The 20,137-nt window shown below is 39.5% G+C and overlaps 1 protein-coding gene across 2 annotated transcripts; it reads right to left on the reverse strand.

Annotated features, from left to right (window-relative positions):
* Positions 1-868: 868 nt before the first annotated feature.
* ISOC1 (isochorismatase domain containing 1) lies at positions 869-19,213 on the reverse strand. 2 transcript variants are annotated; one of them, XM_060762001.2, is made up of 6 exons: positions 18,462-19,213; positions 12,014-12,133; positions 11,699-11,902; positions 11,071-11,187; positions 4,536-4,643; positions 869-1,377 (listed from the first exon to the last, which is right to left on the reverse strand). In XM_060762001.2, the coding sequence occupies exons 1-6, from the start codon at positions 18,933-18,935 to the stop codon at positions 1,300-1,302; spliced, it is 1,101 nt and encodes a 366-aa protein (XP_060617984.2). In that variant the 5' UTR covers positions 18,936-19,213; the 3' UTR covers positions 869-1,299. The 2 variants fall into 2 exon arrangements, with proteins under 2 accessions (XP_060617984.2, XP_060617985.2); XM_060762002.2 differs by lacking the exon at positions 869-1,377 and having other exon boundaries at positions 4,155-4,643; positions 18,462-19,205.
* Positions 19,214-20,137: the final 924 nt, after the last annotated feature.

A 20,137-nucleotide genomic window follows, 5' to 3' on the forward strand; every position in this document is an offset into this window, starting at 1 on the left:
CTTTTTTCGACTGCTTTCTTCCTTACCAAGCATCATTGACTTTCTAATGAGTCATGCAAACCTCCATCTAAATAAATGCGTCGAAGGAAGAATTCTATGTATAAATAATGCAAATTCTACTGCAATCCAAATGTAAAATTAATAGGCTGGGTTTAAATTTATGATGTTATACCACTGAAAACAGAGGAAGATGATTATTTCTAATCCAAACTTCAACAATTTCAATAGGTTTTAGGCATGCCGAAATTCAGTTCAACACTCCTAGGTATACCTAGTATTATTCTCGTGCTAGTTAAGCCATTAAATTCCTATAGCAAAAATACAATGGCATGCTACTGAAGCTTTGAAATCAAAAACATGTCCTATCTCATTTTATTTGTTCTGCTCTTTTGGGAAAAAAGTGATATGCTATTTTTTGAATTTATAATCTACCCATTGTTGTTCTAAAAGTTCTTGTGACTTGGGTTTTTGTTGAAACACTTGACCATTCTTTGTTTGTATGCCCCAAATATCATAAGATGTGGATAAAATACAGGAATTCAATTTTTGCAGTGTTCTAAGTTGCAAAGAATGTTAAAAAAAATCCATACCTCTTCAATAACTCTAATGCATTCTTCTGTGAGACGGTCGCAAGTTTTATTCTTCAGTTTAGTAATTTTTAATCTTGTTTTTCTTCTTTATCTGTGACTTCTTTATGTTATATATATCTGTGCTGTGATTTTTTTAGTGTATGCCAATAAAGGCTGTTGTTATTGTTGTTGTAACCCATTGATGTAAAAACATTTGCAAGGCTTATAAAACTTGGATTACAATGGAACAGAAAACTCTATAAATACGAAATAAATACAAATAAAAATGTAAACACAAGTTAAAACAATTTCACAAATTATTTTTTTAAAAGACATAACGACTCGTGTAAATAAAAGACTTTGCCAACTAACAAAAGCAAAATGAGAATCAGCACCATTATTTCATTGGGAAGGAATTCCATACTGAGAGACCACAACCAAGACAGTTCTTTCTCCAACCAGCATCTACCTCACATCTGTGCTATGAGGTGAGCGGCTTCTGTCAAAATACTTGGTGAAGCAAGATTGAAAACCAAACATTCAAATTCCTGAGCTGCATTTCTCCTCCTTCTCTTGGAAAGGGTGCAGTCTTGTGGTTTGTAGGAGAACAGCCCTAGGGTCCATTGCACCGAGTAGGTTTCCCTTTCTGAGGCCAGAGAAGAAGAGTCCACCCTTGTAAGCCTCCCCACCACAAGTGCGGTGCCCTCCTCAAGCCTTTGCCTCTCCAAAATCATGCTCTGACCACGGAAAAGAGAAAGTGCGGAGAGGAGAAGACTTGCATCCAGAGCCTTCCCATTCCTTCAATGTACTGTGAAACCAAAAGCAAAACTATGTTAGCCTGGAGTAGGAGACAAGAAGCCGGACAGGGGACTGAGGGGTCAAAGGGTTTCTCCCACACCTTTCCAGTATAGTTGGTTGAAGTAAAGGGGCAGAACACAAACAAGATATTTAACTATTGAGAGTATTTTTCTCAATAGTTAAATAACAAAGCAACTAACGTAACATAGTTTCACATTCAAAAAACACATGAGACATCCCTCTCCTGAACAAGGACTTTAATTTAAGTATTTGGTGTAATCCTACAAATATTTACTTGGAAGTAGTCACTTCCAAATAACAATGGAACTCCCTTTCAGAGTAAGGCTATTGGGAGCAAGTGGAACATTTCCAACAGAATGTGAATTAAAACATCTGCTGGAGCATCAACAAGCACAAGCTAAAAGGGGATGTTTTGTACTGAGGGCCTTTCTTCAAAAGTATATTCCTTCTTTCAAGTAAGAGGCAGTTTTGCAACCTGGCACATTCAGATTTAATGGGCTACAACTCTCAGGGTGCTAGTGATAGATCACACAAGTTGTAGTTCACAATGTCTGAAGAGTGTCAGGTTACAAAAGATTACCTATGAGTACAGACTGATGAACATAGGACAGAAATGTGACAAATACCGTTCAGATTTACCATAAGTTTACCACATGTATAAGTCAAGGGCAAGCTTGGGAGGCAAAACTATGGATTTTTATATGGTCCATGGATAAGTCAAGGGTTATTCTACAGAAAGGGGAAACTACCAATGCTACCTCTGAGGATCAGATGCTCCTGGCCCTGCTGCTATTTCTGCACCCAGGCAGCATTCAAAAAGCCAGAAGCAGTGCCATAAAGAGGGTTGGTGCTTCTTTTATTCTCCCAAAATAGATAAAGATCTCTTCTTTCGCAGCTCTACTCGGGGCCATTCTACACAGCCATATAACCCAGAATATCAAGGCAGAAAATCCCACAACATCTGCTTTGAACTGGGTTATCTTGAGTCCACAATGCCATATATTCCAGTTCAAAACAGATATTGTGTGGGATTTTCTGCCTTGATATCCTGGATTATATGGCTGTGGGGAAGCGCCCTCAGAGAAAGTGATGGTTCCTTTTTGGAAAGAGGTAAGGTGCAGTACCCACATTAACTCATGGATAAGCCAACCCATGTTTTCTGAGTTGATTTTTTGGCAAAATTTCTAGACATATACCTGAATATATAGGGTTCTAAAAATGAAGCAGCTCTGCTTCAATGGAGAAAGAAAAGTTATTGCATACAGCCTAAAACCTGTAAACTGCTTGCCTTCCCACGCAGAGCCATTGTGATCATATCATTGGAAATTCAAATAACATTTCTTGGGGAAATGTCGTGGGAACAAAGCAATCCATTTCAAATAATGTCTGAAAGAACTTCAGGCTGGTGGCCTGAATTTCTTAATGCCAGAGTCTTCACAATGCAAGGCAATACACTTCCGAAACTGGGTTATGTATATTTTTGAAAAATTCTAATGTGTATGGACACTATATCTTCAACAATAACATTCAAATCCTCATGATGGATCAGCAAATCTTTCTACCATGAAATAATATATTGGGGCATATTTATAGTTTGGTCTGAAAGGTTTTGGTGCACAGCTGTTCATTTATACTTTAGTCAGCTCAACAGCTGATTAATATACCAGAAAAGATACCAAAAGTAGGTCACTAAATGTGGGACAGTGATTTCCTCAATCCTATTTTTCTCTGACTATCTACAGTCACATATTTCTCATGCCAAACTGCAACAAGTTTGTATTTCCTCTAAATAATGGAAAGCATAGGATTTTCATATGCTACCCTTTTGTCAAGTGCACCCAAATTCCCTCCCCTCCCCTCCCTAACATTTGACAAATCCTAACATCTGGTTCTAAGACACCATAACAAAAGTATAAAATGATGATCAACTTTTACATAAAATAATTTGACATAGTAAACATATGCATTTATTTAAACACCTCAAGATCATTTCTAGAGCCAGGGTTTGCGGAAAAAATAAGAACTCTCCAATAATGTATCGATTTCTTAAAAAGATTAATATTGTGTGTCATATTTCTAGAGACCAACATATATTCTTGATATAAACATTGGAACATTGTCAATCATTGCAGCTACAAAATACTCATCAAGTTATAGTTGCCCTTTTTAAAAATATACCAGATTCCCTTGAAAAACTAGTATCTGTATTAAAATATCCATCATGAAATTCAATAAACTGATTTTTAACTAAAGGTTTGCTTGAAATAATGCAAAACCGGGATTACAAATAAATCCCTCAACACATATAGAAAAAAAAGATATTTTCATATTTAGAAATGAAGAGCTAGAATTGTCTACAAATGAATTAAAACTCCTTAAATATCATCGTTCAAATTCCCATTAATAAGTTGGCAGAATTGTTTAGGATTTTAAAGTGAACATGAACCTACACTCTTTCCAGTTGGAATTTCACAGTAAAGAACTTTGGAACAGCAAGTAGTAATATAGTACTGAACAATCAAGTATCAGCCTAGCTAGCTAAGCAAGTAACAATAATGCATCTACACATTCATCTTGTCTCTAGCATGTTTCTTCACGTCTAAAGCAGCTGTTCCCCCATGTATATATATATATTCAATTTTATTTAAAATGTGGTTCCATTTATAGATTGATAAAATATTATATCACATGTATCTATGCCATATATTATATTATTAATACAAAATGTAAAACAATGCCACAGTATATTTTTACAGTCAAAGGAGGTTTCACAAAAATATACAGTTTATTTGGAGCTGTGTTACAATCAGTGGGTACAGTACAGACAAACAGGCACCTCTGTTTTCAAAGTTTGTTCTGACAAAAAATAAACCTTAAAGAGCTGAGACTAACAGAATACATGGGCGCCTGGACAGCATAATCAGACATCTTTTGCTAAGGCAAGCACAGACACATCAATTTGCAGAAGGGGTGTGCGTGTGAGTTGTATGTGCAAGCACACGTGTGTATAAAAACACACATATGAGAGTGAGTGGATGTGTGTTTGAGAGTGTTTGCGTAAGTACAATTACATTGACATATTATTCACACACACACCCAATGTCCTCTTTATACTTTGGAAAGAAGCCCTGACTCTGGAGCACTTGCCTTAATGAGGTTTTGGATTTCTTTGAATTTGGGATGATCTTTGTCAGCTATCAGTTGCAGCAATATAGCTTCACTAGTGGTAACAATAATCCCAGTGCGAGCAAGACGCTGAAGAAAAATACAGAAAAGAACAACCAGAAGTGAGTTTGCGCTCTCTATAACCATTGAACAGTAAGACTACCATTCTTAACATTTCCAGTGATAATGTACTTTTGTTTACTGCTTTTAGAGGAGAAAAACATCACTTAAGGGTTTGGAAAAAGAACTTCAGTTCTCTTGCATTCCTGTTTTATATGGACAAGTCAAGGATCACAAATCACCCACACATAATGGAAACACACAATTGCTGATGTACACGGTGAGATTAAACAGAGGTTGGGAGCAAGAGATCAATTCCCATGTAGCATTTTGCATTCATGGGGATGTTCTGAAAAACATTTCTGATGAGGAAAGAAAGAAAAAAGAACCGTGCCTTTCATTTAAAGATTTCAGTATAAGCATAATAATCCTCACCCAGCCCCTTGAGGAGAGAGTACAAGTGCGACTGGTGGGCATGAGAGAGAGGGCCTTCTTTGTGGTCATCCTTCTGTCTCGAACTCCTTCCCCATTGAAGTTAAAACAGCCCTTTCCCTCCCCTCCTTCAAAAAACACCTAAAAACCCATCTATGCTCCATAGCTTGTGGAGAGGTTGATGCGTAATGAATCCCTTCCTCCTTCCCCTCCTGTTAAAGGTTTATACATTCGTAGACCAACTTTTACATTTATATTTATAGATTTTATACTTAAATAGTACTTATTGCTATTGCACTAATGATGATGATGATGATGATGATGATGATGATGTTGGGCTTACAAGGGGCCAAGCCCAACAGAACAGTTAAAACATAACACATTGAAATACATATCAACAAAATAATAACAAAAAGCAATATAACAAAATAAAAATAACAACATTAAGCAGTATATAAAACAAACATAAGGCCTTTATGAGGCTTGATCGTTTATCCTCCCATAGAGTCTATTTTTATACATGTTTTTTAAACTATGATCTATTTGTTATTTTATTGTGCTGTGTTTTTATGTTTGTATATGGCACTGAATATTTGCCTTTGTATTTGGAAGCCGCCCTGAGTCCCATCAAGGAGAGAGGGCAGGTTATAAATAAATAAATAAATAATCCAGGCCAGGCCATTACCAACAGAGTTCCCATTTGAGATCAAATAGCAGATCCAGTAACTTTATCAGGATGCAAAGAAGCCTTCACTCTGTTGTATCAATTTGTCAAAGCTATGGTATTATCAAAATGGTATTGTAATTGGGAATTATTCAAAGTGCTCAATGTCACCTTGATGCTTCTGTTATGAAACCTATGGAAGAATGACACTAGCTAAGCAATTATGAAGAATTTATATTGAAACACTCGAAGTATCTGCCTTTTAGGTGAAATTGCAGCGAAAAGGGAGAAGGCCAAGTAATTCTGCCTTTCTAAAATAACACTGATAAAGCCAGAAAACTCAAACATCAAGAACCAGACAGCACTCTCCTAGAAATAGGATCCTAGCTGCAAATTACCTGTTCCTAGATATAGTTGCCATCTAAAGCTATAGTAAGAACATGACATTTACCAGTTATTGCCATATTCAGCATTCCAAGACACTGTCTAGCATATAACAGAGTAGGTGAGGACAGTGAAGATCAGGGAAACATATTGTGCCGTCTCTCTCTACAACTCAAACATGAGCAAAATGTATTTTTTTAAAAATGGTGCATGGAATTTCTGAATTCGAAACAGGCATTCCTTCATAGCTGAATTGTTTATTACACAGAAACAAAATTTTCTTGAAGAATGAAAAGAAAAAAACAACACATTTTGCCTTTTGTAACAGGATATTTAATACTTAATGTACATATATGACTATTCAGAAGATGTTAGTACTTTTCCTAAATCGATAACAAATTTTCAGACGGCTTTATAACAACTCTAAATGCTTTTTCCTCCCACCGATTCTTATCAGAGCCTTTTCAAATGTTAATGCCTAGGTGGAATATTATAGGATTACAGCTCTAGCTCTATAATCCAAATACATATATGTGGAAACAATCTGCACTAAAAAAGTAGCAATTAAGAGTGAATAGAATGAAGTTTTATGGATGGTTTAGTAAAAAGAGAGGAGTTACAAGTGTTTTATTTATGTCTATATATAAAATTGGAGGGTTGATCTGCCATAATTCATAAAATAATTCATGGTATCACTATAGAGCACACATCTAACTGAAACCAACAATTCTGCATACTGAAAATCATTCTTAATGGCTACTTAGCTAGTTTGTTCTTCTGCATGGACTTATCAGAAAATGTCTCAATTAAAAGCAACAGATCACAACTACTTCTGGTAAGTTGCTTGGAACTGCTTTGCTGCACTAAAAACAAAATCTCCAAGCTCTATTTTATAAGTGAATCTGAGCTTGCACGTATTTCTTGCTGCATTTTTTGATGGAAGATACTCTAGCCCCTGCTAACCGGGAGCCTAAACTTCTTCTTATGGGAAAAAAATCCACAAAATAAGGAGTTATAAATAGAATGGGGGGGGGGGGGGTTGGGTCTGTATACAATTCTGAGCACACATTGTTTCCAAGAAGCATACCTATGCCCAGAAAAGTATAACATCCAGAAAGATCATTTAGGGCAAACAACTGAGCAAAAAGCATCACAAAAAGTCATAGTAAGTTGCACAAGGAAACAAAAAACAAAAATGTGGTAAATCATAAAACACAGTTTGCAGCTTAATATCTTTTAATTATTGAGTAATAATTAAAAGCCAGACTAGCAACAGCAAAACTGGTTAGCTTTTGCAAGAGCATCAATCAAACAGCTGCTTTGAGAACATTAGCTGCTTCCTTATCCATATTCAACCACCCTCACAGACAAGAAATGCCCCAAATGCTTAGCTTTTAATTCTTTTTCTAATGTGGAACTTCTAAGTTCAGAGAGTCATTGTCTATAAACCAATAACATTATATGACATAGTTCTTGGTATAGAATGATGCTCACAGAAATCCCCTTCCTTTCAAAGAGTTGCAAATCCTGATTTATCTTTTCAGAAAATGATGAGGGTAAGAACTGATGTTCTAGCATGATAGCTTCCAGAACTGTATACTGAATTGGTAAGTTTCTGGAAAAATGTATATGCTAACATTATAACTCATATATATTAAATTCCTCTTTATAAGTAAGCTGCAGAATCATAGAGTTGGAGGAGCCCGCATGAGTCATTTAGTCCAACTTTTTGTCATGGTTATGGAACTAGGTTATGGTTTTGGACAGATGAAGATGTACCATATTGAGCACCGTATCCCCCGACACATCCCAGGGTGCAAACTTAGATCAAACTCGAATCAATACGCAAGCCCCCACCAGTATGCGTTTATGCATAACTAGAGAAGGCTCCATCTCAGGTGCAGTCTCAGCCCTCTGGAACTCCCTCCCTGAAGAACTAAGGACTGCTCCATCTTTGCTTAGCTTTAGGAAGGGAGTCAAGACTTTCTTATTTAACAAGGCTTTTAATTGAGCCATGGCAGGAGTTAGGGATTTTACGATCGGGATGGGGGGGGGGGGATACATGGGGGGAGGTTATGGTTTTAACTGAAATGTGGGATTTTATTGATTGTTGTTTTATCATGGTTTTATCTATTTTGTTCTCCTAATTGAAGGATTTCAATGTTTTTATTCTGTTTGTAAGCTGCCTTGGGTCGGCATTGCGGAGAAAGGCAGGATAAAAATATCCTAAATAAATAAATATAATCTATATAAATAAAAAAGTAATGTTAGTTTGTGGAATTAACATAACTCAAAATTCACTGGAAAAATTGACACCTAATTTGGACACAATGCACCTATCAGGCCAACAAGTGACCATCACTCATAAAAACACTGGAAAACACAGCGAAAAAGACTTTAAAAGCCAAAAAATAGAAAATACATTGCAACGCATGCTCATAACCACATATATACACATATACACAAATATATACACACATATATACACACACAAAACACATATACTGGGCCACAGCAACGTGTGGCAGGGGACGGCTAGTAATAAATAAATATGAAGTGTAAACATTTGCTATCATTCTCCTCTAAAAGTTCACTTGAAGATAGCATCCCTTCTGCATGATCTAATATTTTAAATACAAAAGAAGCAAAAAAGCACCACCATGGAATTTGGACTAGTAAACATGGGCTGTCTGCAAACTAGGTCTGAGTACTGGACACAAATTAATTTTAATAAGGGGCCCAGCATTTACATCAAAGGCCAATTTGCTAGCATACTTCTGCTAGTAAAACAGACATTTATTTTCTTCTCTCCCTCTGGCAACCCTTCAAACTGCTTCAAAATGTAGTCAAAAAGGTTTCTAGAAAAGGAGGGGGAATCATCACTCCTAGTTCCAGTGGAGAAACTGCTTCTGTTAGGATGACAATACTGCACCCTCACCATAGAATGAAAACTCTTTGCAGTACTGGATTTTCCATTTTGTCCTTTGAAATTCTGAACTGCTTATAAATAGCATGTAATGCTGTCATAATTAAATTGAGTTTCAACTGGTGACTCTGAGAGAAAAATCAGCAAAATCTCAGCTAATGTTCTTTCATATAAATGGAAAGGATGGCAAAGGGAAAAGGCCCTTAAACGTGCATATATTAAGGAAGATGGCAAATCATTCTTCTATCTGGAATTTCAAGAGCACTGTTGTTGGTATTAACTAGCCCATCTGTGGAAACTTATTAATAAAAATACATGGAAACTGGAGTATATTGTTTTTAATATTTGTGCACCATCATTCCTACTTTCTAATCAGACAAATAATAACCTCCCAGAGTTGATAACGAGACAAGGAGTTTAATTTGCTCACTTTTGTTGCTGATTAGCATTTAAGTTTATATTGAACTGCTAACCTGGGAACAGTAGGGAGAGGGAATACACCAAGGTTGTTTAAAATAAATAAAACAGCCAACTAAATTATTGGTTTATATAAGGTTAGAAACAAAATAGTTATCTCTATCAAATAAATACAGCAAACTCTACACAATTAATGGCAACACAAGGCAAAAGATGTATTTCAGTGCAATATGTTCTTGGAGTGCATCACTACTTTGGTTTCCACCTGAGCCACTGCCTGTTATCATACTCCTTGTACGTCATGAGCTTTATACAGATTACATTAAGCTCCCATTTAATCAAGTGTAACTCTTTTCACTAAGTACCAACTTTTTTCCAACCTTAAACCACATGCATCAGGATTTGTGTGTGTGTATGTGTGTGAGAGAGAGTTGTGGGTTGTTTCTGATACCAGTCAGAACACCAATATATTATGGGTTGTGATAAAGGGTAAAATTCTGGTTAAGGTCAAACATTCCCAATAAGAATTCCACTTTCTGACTAGGTAAACACATTTTAATCTACCAGAACGTTGGTGAACCATTTGCATTATATGACAGCTATGATATATTTTTAATAAACACCTCTGTTAGCCATTTCAAATGAAATTTATTTTAACTATTTTTAATGATATATGTTAAATGTTCATTTATGTCTTAGTTTTACTGTCTAATTGGTTTATTGGTTTCCAGTTCCCATTACAATATTTATTTATTTTCATTATAAGTTTACTATTGTTATTGTGCATTATTCTGTATTATTTCTGATGTTGTTTGTACTTTGTAAGGCATTGAATGTTTCCCTGTCTCTGTATGTAAACCGCCCTGTGGCCCTTTTGAGAGAAAGGGTGGTCAAGAAATAAAGTTGTTGTTGTTGTTATTTGTTCCAGATGAACCCACCTGCAGACTACAACAGTACGCTGTGTTTCACTGTATCATGGTGCACCAAAGAAAAGTCTGAGACGCTGTTCGTCCCAATATATGAAAAGTGGCTTGAATCTGGAGAGACTATTTGGATCTGTTCAGGCAATAGTCTCACAGATGCTATAGTTCTTGTTCCGTTTTGGTCTTGTAAACAATATTCTGATGGCTTGCCTGTCCTAAACTAATATATGAAAACTATAGATTCTTTTTAAAAATAAGAAATGGAAAGCTTGCAGTCTCTATACTGCTCAATTTCCAGTAACTATGTACTAAGATTTTATAACTGAAGCCTCCAAAAAAGTTCCAGAACATCAGCTACAAAGCAATATCTCCCTAGCACATTTCATTAACATTTAAATGAACAAAATCTATCTGTGAATCCAATGTTCTCTTTTTAAAAACTCAATGTTCTCTACTTTTAGGTGTAGGTTATAATAGCAGTTCTCCAAAATAAAAAGGGGAAAAAAACCACAGAATCCCTCAAATGGTACAAAGGTGGTGTGTGTGTGTACATGTTTATATATACCGTATATCTATAGACAATATCTTCCTCTAAAGGTAATTCATTATTTGTTGTGTGCAGCATATATTATGGAAGACAACATAAATTCAGTAGTTATACAAGCCTGCTATAGATTCATTTCTTATATATATAAATCTAAAAGAAATTACCTCTAGGGCAAACATTCTGTCCATCATACTTCTTGAAGAGGTTGCATCAGCCACAATATGAACTTCCAGACCTCTGCCTACCAGTTCTAGTGCTGTCTGTTGGATGCAGACATGGGTCTTGGGAAGAAAAAAAACCCCAACATGTACATTAACAGAAGATGTGAGACTATAGAACAATATGCAATAAAATACATTTAGTTTTCAAACTGCTTGCAAAAAATATTATTTAAAACATATTAGTCTTCAAAGCAAGACAGGATAAATGTCCCTTATCTGAAATACTTGGGAACAACATTTGGATTTGGGATTTTGGCATATTCAGATGAGATAACTCAGAGATGGGGCCCAAGCCAAAATTTAAAAAAAATGTTTAAGTTCCCAATACATCTTATACAAATAGCCTAGAGGAAACTTTATATACAGTATTTTTAAAATAATGTTAGTACATGAAGTTTGTATACATTGAATAATCAGAATTCAAAGGGGCCACTATCTCAGCCACCCATGTGGACCTTTTTGGAGCATTTTTATTTCACAGTAAGGGATACTCAACCAGCATTTATCCTTTATGTCAATATTTCTATACTACTATATGAAGAGTTAAATATAATATAAATGAAGAACCTACTTCTACTCCAAATAAAACAACACTGCGGACTCCAGGGATTTCTGCTAGCGCAGCCTCGACTTCAGGCAATACCATAGAAAACTTTGTCTTGGGTAAGACAAGTTTAGCCCCAGTTAAGTCAATTTCTTGCACTGTGCTTCCAAGACCTTTGGGATACTGTTCTGTTACAATGACTGGGATTCCTAAAATCCTTGCTCCTTGAAGCTGTAATAAGAAAGAATCCACAGAGTAAAGAAACTATACATGTACGATATCAAATATTAAACATTGCAAAATAGAGAGCAGGTGCTACAATAAATAAATAGATAGACCTACCAATCGTTGACCCACACTGATTATATCTCCAAAATACTTGATAGCAGGTCTAAATCTTTCTTGCATATCACAACAGAAAAACACAGTGCTTGAGGGTGTGAGATTGCCCAGTGTGGTTAACTGGAAAAACAAAAGAAAGAAAATTAAAATTAAATATCCGAAATCAGTATAGCCAAAGTAAAGGTTTCACACTGAGTTGAATCTCAGATACACACTTCAGGTGAGACCAAAGGTGTGTATGCGTCCATACAGGGATTGTAGGTTTCCAATAAGACATCTGACTTTTTCTTTGAACAGCATATCCCCATTTCATACCACCAGCTCTGAAAATCCTGTTTCTACAGCCTGTTGTAGAAAGAACTGCTTTCAAGAAAGCGAAAACCCTCTCAAATTGTGTGGATGTGGTTACGCAGTTCTTTGGATCCCAGCCATTATCTTAAAGAAAAGCTCTTGGACACGGTTCCCAATCTTTCAAGCCTGATGTACAGTCTAAACATATATCAAGGTTTAACTACAGGCAACAGGTTCGTACACAATTTACAAACATAATAACATGAAACCCACAACTCTTATACTGTATTGTCATGGAAAAGGCACACTGAACTTGTACTTGGCAATTTAAAAGCACAAATTCAAAAGTAAGAAGAAAATAAGAACTGTCATTCTATCTAGCTTCAGGTTGAAGACAGAGGCAACTTTCTTAAATGGACTCACAGTAGGCTCTTTATCCATGGTAGATATCAATGTTTTAATTTGCATACACGTTTGCAAGCTGGATGTTGGTTCCCCAAAGGACTTCCCTGTACTAAGAAGGTGAATAATTCACCCTTTATGCACCACACACACACATACACACAAACATATATTTCATACACATACAGTCTTCGCTGTAACAAAGAAAACAAATTCATAAATATGGCCACCTTTAAAAGTACACAACTGTTTCAAGGCAGGAAAGGGGAGACGGTATATTAGTAAGGTCTGCTGATAGTAGGTAAACCTTCACCTCAGTTGGCTTCTCCCTGGTACAAAATCCAGACAGAACAAACAAATGGCTAGAGAGACACCTTGCAATCCCCGTAAAACATGTATGCTCATCTTTAGCCGTATTAATTTCACGCTGATCATGGAATCTGTTCTGAGCCAAGAATATTGGAAAGGCATTATCTATAATAAGCTAAACCCAACTTCTGATAAAGGAAATGTGAAATTATCACTGCTGTCATTAAGCCCCTTTCCACACAGCTGTATAAAATCCACATTGAACTGAATTATATGGAAGTGTGGGCTCAGCTAAGCCAGTTCAAAGCAGATATTGTGGTTCATCTGACTTGATATTCTGGGTTATATGACTGTGTGGAAGGGACCATAGGAATCAATTTTTAAAAAGACTGAAGATCATCAGTATAGAGTATTAATTTTATGTTTAGTCATTAATTAGCAAAGACGCCAGTAGATGCCTGGGCTGAGGATTTCAGAGTTTATGCAAATACTCGTTTATGGTAATCTAGGGCCTTTGACACAGCCATATAACCCAGAACATCAACGCAGATAAATCATAATATCTGCTTTGAACTGGCTTATCTGAGTCCACACTGCCATATGACTCAGTTCAAAGCAGAAAAAATAAAATTATTATAATGTGGGATTTTACACAGCTATGTGGAGGAGGCCCTAGTATTTGCCAAAACACTGTATAATAAAGTTTTCCCTGAAGTGTATTAATCATTCAACCAATGATTTCCACCACTTCAGTACAGTTACAGAAAATGCTTTTGTATATAAATAAATATAAAACTGCATGAAAACACTTTCAGCAGATTCCAAGGACATTAAATAGCTTAGAATATAAAATTTACATCTTCAGCTTCAGCAATCCAATGTTCTTGTTTTTCAGATTTTACTGTTCAGTTTATGTGCTTTTATGTGGTACTTCTTAATAATAAATACTGTCTGTAAAGAGTTTGGATCCAAAGCACTACATGCAGACTGAAACATTTCACTTTTCCCCTCTTTCAGCAGCAGACCATTGTTCTCTCCTTGGAAGATCCCAGAAGATTCAGCACAAGAAGCTGGCACTAAACCAAAAATTATTTACGTTGGCAACACTGCAAATGCATACACACCATACATAAATAACAGTGATTTGTGCATTTGCATGCCTCAAGATAGCATCTCATATCTTAACCAGTCATCGAAGACCTGATGAACTCAATGGACCTCGCTTCTGAACATGTTCATATGACTACAGTTGAGCATGCTTTTAGATGCAGGCACTCCTCAAGTTACGAACATCCGACTTATGAACAACTCATAAATACGAACGGGGCGGAGGTGGCCAGCCAAGGAGTGGTGGAGCTAACTGTTCTTCCCCAGCCAAAGTGAAGGAGGATGCCGAAGGAAGCTGGCAACAGGCTGGCAGCTGGTTTAGCTGTTGAATCTCTTCCTGAACTCCAAACCATGAACAGAGTTGCACTCACCCAAGAGGGCTGTCCTACATTCTCTTAAGATGATCTACCAGAACAGCACGCGATACTGCAGACTGCAGAAAATAAAGAGACCTGATCACATTTTTCTCTATTGTGTGAGCAACAACTCTGGGGTCATTCCATGCTTGTGGTAAACAAAGCATAATTTCGTCTGACAGATCAAAGTCTAAGCAGAAGCTTACTCAGCATAATTTAACCTTTAACACTCAGGGCCTTTCCACACAGCCATATAACCCAGAATATCAAGGCAGAAAATCCCACAATATCTGCTTTGAACTGGGTTATCTGAGTCCACACTGCCATATATTCCAGTTCAATGCAGATAATGTGGGGTTTTCTGATTTGATATTCTGGCCGTGTGGAAGGGCCCTCAGTGCAAGAAAGCAGCATTTGGGTGATTTGTTCAATCAGAATGTATGTACACATGTATAAATCAACCACATGTTTAAGTCGAGGGAATGTTTGGGAGCCAAGATTGTGGATTTTGATATGGACTGTGGATAAATTGAGGATTATTCCACAGAGAGGAGAAAGCATCTACGGAGCCTCAGTGGGCCACTACCATTTCCTCTCCCAGGCATTCAAATTGGCCGAAAGCACTTCAGTGCCTGAGAGAGTAGAAAGGCGGGTGCATCTTTCAGGTTCTCTCAGGATGGAGTAAGCTTTTACCTTTCGCCACTCTTTTCAGAGAAGTGTATAGCTCCTTTCTGATAAGAGTTAATATACAGGCCCTTCCACACAGTCCCCTATCCCAGAATATCCAGGCAGAAAATCCCACATTATCTGAGTGTGGACTCAAGGCCCTCCCACACAGTTCTATATCCCGGAATAGGTGAAGGTAAAGATTTTTCCCTGACATTAAGTTCAGTCGTGTTCGACTGGGATGTGGTGATCATCTCCATTTCTAAGCCGAAGAACCAACATTGTGTGTAGGCATCTCCAAGGTCATATGGCCGCCATTACCTTCCCGCTGGAGCGGTACCTATTGATCTACTCACGTTTGCATGTTTTCGAACTGCTAGGCTGGCAGAAGCTGGGGCTAACAGCTGGATGTCATGCCACTCCCCGGATTCAAACCTGCAATCTTTTGGTTAGCAAGTTCAGCAGCTCAGTGGTTTAACCCACTGCACCACCAGGGGCTCCTTGATATCCCAGAATATTAAGGCAGAAAATCCCACATTATCTAAGTGTGGACTCAAGGCCCTTCCACACATTCCTATATCCCAGAATATTAAAGCAGAAAATCCCGCAATATCTGCTTTGAACTGGGTTATCTGAGTCCACACTCAGATAATGTGGGATTTTCTGCCTTGAAATTCTGGGCTATAGAGCTGTGTGGAAGGGCCCTCACATTGACCCATGGATACATATTGTTTTTAGTGTTAGCTGCTTTGAGCCTCTTTTTTGAGAAATAATACATCATAGAAATATGGCCTAACTCTGGATACAGTTAGTGTCTCAGCATATTCTAGAAGTTGAGTTTGCTGAGTAAGGGCCCTTCCACATAGCCCTATATCCCAGAATACGAAGGCAGAAAATCCCACATTATCTGAGTGGACTCAGATATCCCAGAATTTCAAAGCAGATATTGTGGGATTTCCTGCCATGACATTCTGGGATATAGAGCTGTGTGGAAGGGCCCTAAGCCTCACTGATCTCAATGGAACTAACATTTAAGCAGACATAGGTTGGGCAGCTCTTTAAAAGAGCAAGAAGAACCCATCTTTCATAATTCCCTTTGAATACGTCAATTCTGCCTTTCTTGAGAAAAACCAAGGCTTTGGGGAAGCATGCTACCACTTTCTTCTCAGAAGGAGTTTTAAATGAAGGAAATTTCCAGTTTCTAGCTGGGATTAAATGAGAATACCTTGTCCTCAATAAAATAAATAAGCAACGGGTATAAGCAGAATATTTTTTAGAAGAGTCTGAAATCTGTATCAATTTCCTAGCTTTGGTGATAGGTAGATAGTAAAAGTAAAGGTAAAGGATTCCCCTTGACACTAAGTCTAGCCATGTCCATCTCTGGGGGGTGGTGCTTATCTCTATTTCTAAGCCGAAGAGCTGGTGTTGTCCGTAAACACCTCCAAGGTCATGTGGTCAGCAGCTGAGTCAGAAAAAGAAAGGGCCTGATGCTGTTTGGAATTGTGGGAGCGGACGCCCAAAACTGGAGGGCCAAAATTTGCCCATGGCTGGTGTAGATCCACCCCTGGATAGGATTTCCGGTTTTTGCCCACATCAACACCTAGGGCTGAATGCTCTTAAAGTAGGCAAGCACAACATGCGGCCCTCCAGGTGGTTTGGGCCTCCAATCCCCAGAAGCCTTGACCAGTTTGTCCAGTGGTCGGGAATTCTGGACACTGAAGTCCCAAACACCGGGAGAACCTTAGGGTCTCTTCGAACTATGACTACACACAGATTCGAACCTGTGACCTTTCGGACAGTGAGTTCAGCAGCTCAGTGCTTGAACCCAGAATACCATCGGGAGCACATATATTTTATTTTATTTTGCTGTATTGTATCCTTGCCCTTGGCCACATGTTAGCTGCCCTGAGTCCCCTTTGGGGAGATGGTGGTGGGGTATTATTATTATTATTATTATCCAGTTCAGAGCAGATAATCTGGATTATATGGCTGCGTTGAAGGGGTCCCAGGTTTCGAATCCAGAGAATCTGTTTTGAAGTGGACTATAGTAGGCAGGCCAGGCATGGGCAAACTTGGGCCCTCAAGGTGTTTTGGACTGCAACTCCCACAATTCCTCTGCTAGGATGTTTTGATGCTTTTACCATCCTTGTGGGAGGCTTCTCTCATGTCCCCGCATGAGGAGCTGGAGCTGATAGAGGGAGCTCATCCACGTTCTCCCCGGATTCGAACCTGCAACCTATCGGTCTTCAGTCCTGCGAGGCAAAGGGGTTTAACCCACTGCGCCACCGGAGGCTCCTTATGTAATATTACTAATATTACAGTATAGTGATATCTATATAAATAAAAATGTAATGTTCGTTTGTGGGATTAACAGAACTCAAAAACCACTGGACGAATTGACACCAAATTTGGACACAAGACACCTAACAACCCAATGTATGTCCTTTACTAAAAAAAAAAATGATTTTGTCATTTGGAAGTTGTAGTTGCTGGGATTTATAGTTCGCCTACAATCAAAGAGCATTCTGAACCCCACCAACGAAGGAATTGAACCAATCTTGGCACACAGTACTCCCCTGACCAACAGAAAATACTGGGTTTGGTGGGCAGTGTCCTTTGGTTTTGGAGTTGTAGTTCACCTACACCCAGAGATCACTGTGGACTCAAACAATGATGGATCCGGACCAAACTCTACACGAATACTCAAAATGCCCAGATATGAACACTGGTGGAGTTTGGGGAAAATAGAATCTTGACATTTGGGAGTTGTAGTTGCTGGGAATTATAGTTCACCTACAATTCACAGAGCATTCTGAACCCCACCAACGATAGAATTGGGCCAAACTTCCCATGCAGAACCCCCAACGTGTGGCAGGGGACGGCTACTAGTACAACATAGTAATATATAATACAAATATTGCGATATACTGATAATATAAAATATTGTATGTGCATATAACTTGTAAGCCACTCTGACTCCCCTTTGGGGTGAGAAGGGCGGCATGTAAATGTTGTAAATCAACAAATAATCCAGTTCAGAGCAGATAATCTGGATTTTACAGGGCCCTGAAACTGCCCTGATTCTACTGTGCAGAGAGCCCTGCTAGGAATTGTGGGAGCTGCAGTCCACAACACCTCGAGGGCCCAAGTTTGCCCATTCCTGGTGTAGACTAACATAATCCAGTTCAGGGCCCTGAAGCTACCCTGTTTCCAGAGTGCAGAGGGCGCCTTGGGGGGGGGGGGGGGGAGCGGGGCTTCTTCCCTCCCTGCTTCCTGGCTCTCCCTCCCTTGCTCTGGCTTGGCGGAGGGGCACCCACCTGTATCTGGAGGGGGACGAGGCGCACCTTGCACCGCTCGGCCACCACGAAGCCCTTGGGCAGGTCGACGTACTGGCTCCACTCCTCGGCGAAGAGCTGCACCACGAACTTGCGGTGCATGTCCAGCTGGTCGCCGTAGAGGCTCAGGAACTTCTGGATCAGCGCCTCGTAGCCCGACCCGCGCGGCACCGACGAGGGCCGCGCGAAGACCGAGAAGCAGAACAGCACCGGCACCGAGACCCCCGGCAAGAGAGGAGGCGCCGAAGAAGAGGAAGCAGGGCCAGGAGGGCAGGCTTCGGCCAGGAGCTGCTGCTGCTGGTGCTCCGCCGCCGCCGCCGCCATGTTCGCGGGCAGGCGCTCCAGTTCCGCGCCACCGCTGGTGCAGCTCCGCCTCCTGGTGCTGTTGCTGCCGCCAGGCAGGCTTCCTCCGGGCGGAGGCTCCCAATCGCGGCTCCTGCTCCTCCTCCTCACCATGGAAGCCAGCTTCAGCCAAGAAGGGAAGGAGGAGAAGAAGAATCCTCCTCAGTCAGCCCTGCCCTGCCTCTGCTTGCCTCTCTCCTCTCCCTCGTCTGCACTGGGCACCGTGCAGTGGGCAAGGACGGCGCCTCTGGCGGGGCGCAGCAACATGTGCCTCCTCTTCCTCCTCCTCCTCCTCTTCACCTGGAGGATGATGCCATTCCCCTCCTCTAGCCGGGCATCTCAAAACCATCCTTTTTGTTCCCTACCCGCCTCTTATGACACAACTAGAAATGCATCACCCTTATATAAAACGCACCTAGACAAAATACAGGCAGGCGCACCCAGAGTTACAAACATCCGGCTTGCAAAGATCTCACAGGGTTGCTGCGAGTTTTCCGGACTGTATGGCTATATTCCAGAAGCATTCCCTCCTGATGTTTCACCCATAAGGCATATCCAGAGGTTGTGAGGTCTATGGGAAATTAGGCAAGTGGGGTTTATCTATCTGTGGAATAATGTCCAGAGTGGGAGAAAGGACTCTTGTCTGTTGGAGGCAGACATGTAGCGGGGGGGGGGGGGGGGGGCTCATGGTGGTCTGCGAGAAGGCCTTACTAACACATTATTTAAACTGTTATGTTTATTCATAGCAGGATCTGATCACCATGCTCAATATATCCCATATGCATTGGGGTATTGGGGTAACGATACAAAAAGTTTGCTAGGGTAGACCCTCTTTCACTCAGACTCAGCCCCCCCCCCCCCCCCGAACCAAACTCAGCCCTCCCACCCTCCGAAACAAAATCCTGGCTACGGGGCCTGGCTGGAGGCAAGTGTGAATGTTGCAATTGGCTACCTTGATTAAATACTTCATCACACTAGAGCAGGGGTCCACAAACTTTTTAAACAGAGGGCCAGGTCATAGTCCCTCAAACTATTGGAGGGCCAGACTATAATTTGAAAAAAATATGAAGTGTGCACGTATCTTATTTGTAGTGCAAAAAACACTTTAGAACAATACAATAATTAAAATGAAGAACAATTTTAACAAATGTAAACTTATTAGTATTTCATTGGGAAGTGTGGGCCTGCTTTTGGCTGATAAGATATGATTGTTGTTGTTGTTGTTGTTGTTGTTGTTGTGTGCTTTCAAGTCTTTCAGACTTAGGTTGACCCTGAGCAAGGGCTGGGCCGTAGTTTGAGGACCCCTGCACTAGAGA

Source organism: Anolis sagrei, chromosome 2 (genome assembly GCF_037176765.1).
Source record: "Anolis sagrei isolate rAnoSag1 chromosome 2, rAnoSag1.mat, whole genome shotgun sequence".
NCBI classification, from domain to species: Eukaryota; Metazoa; Chordata; class Lepidosauria; order Squamata; family Dactyloidae; genus Anolis; species Anolis sagrei.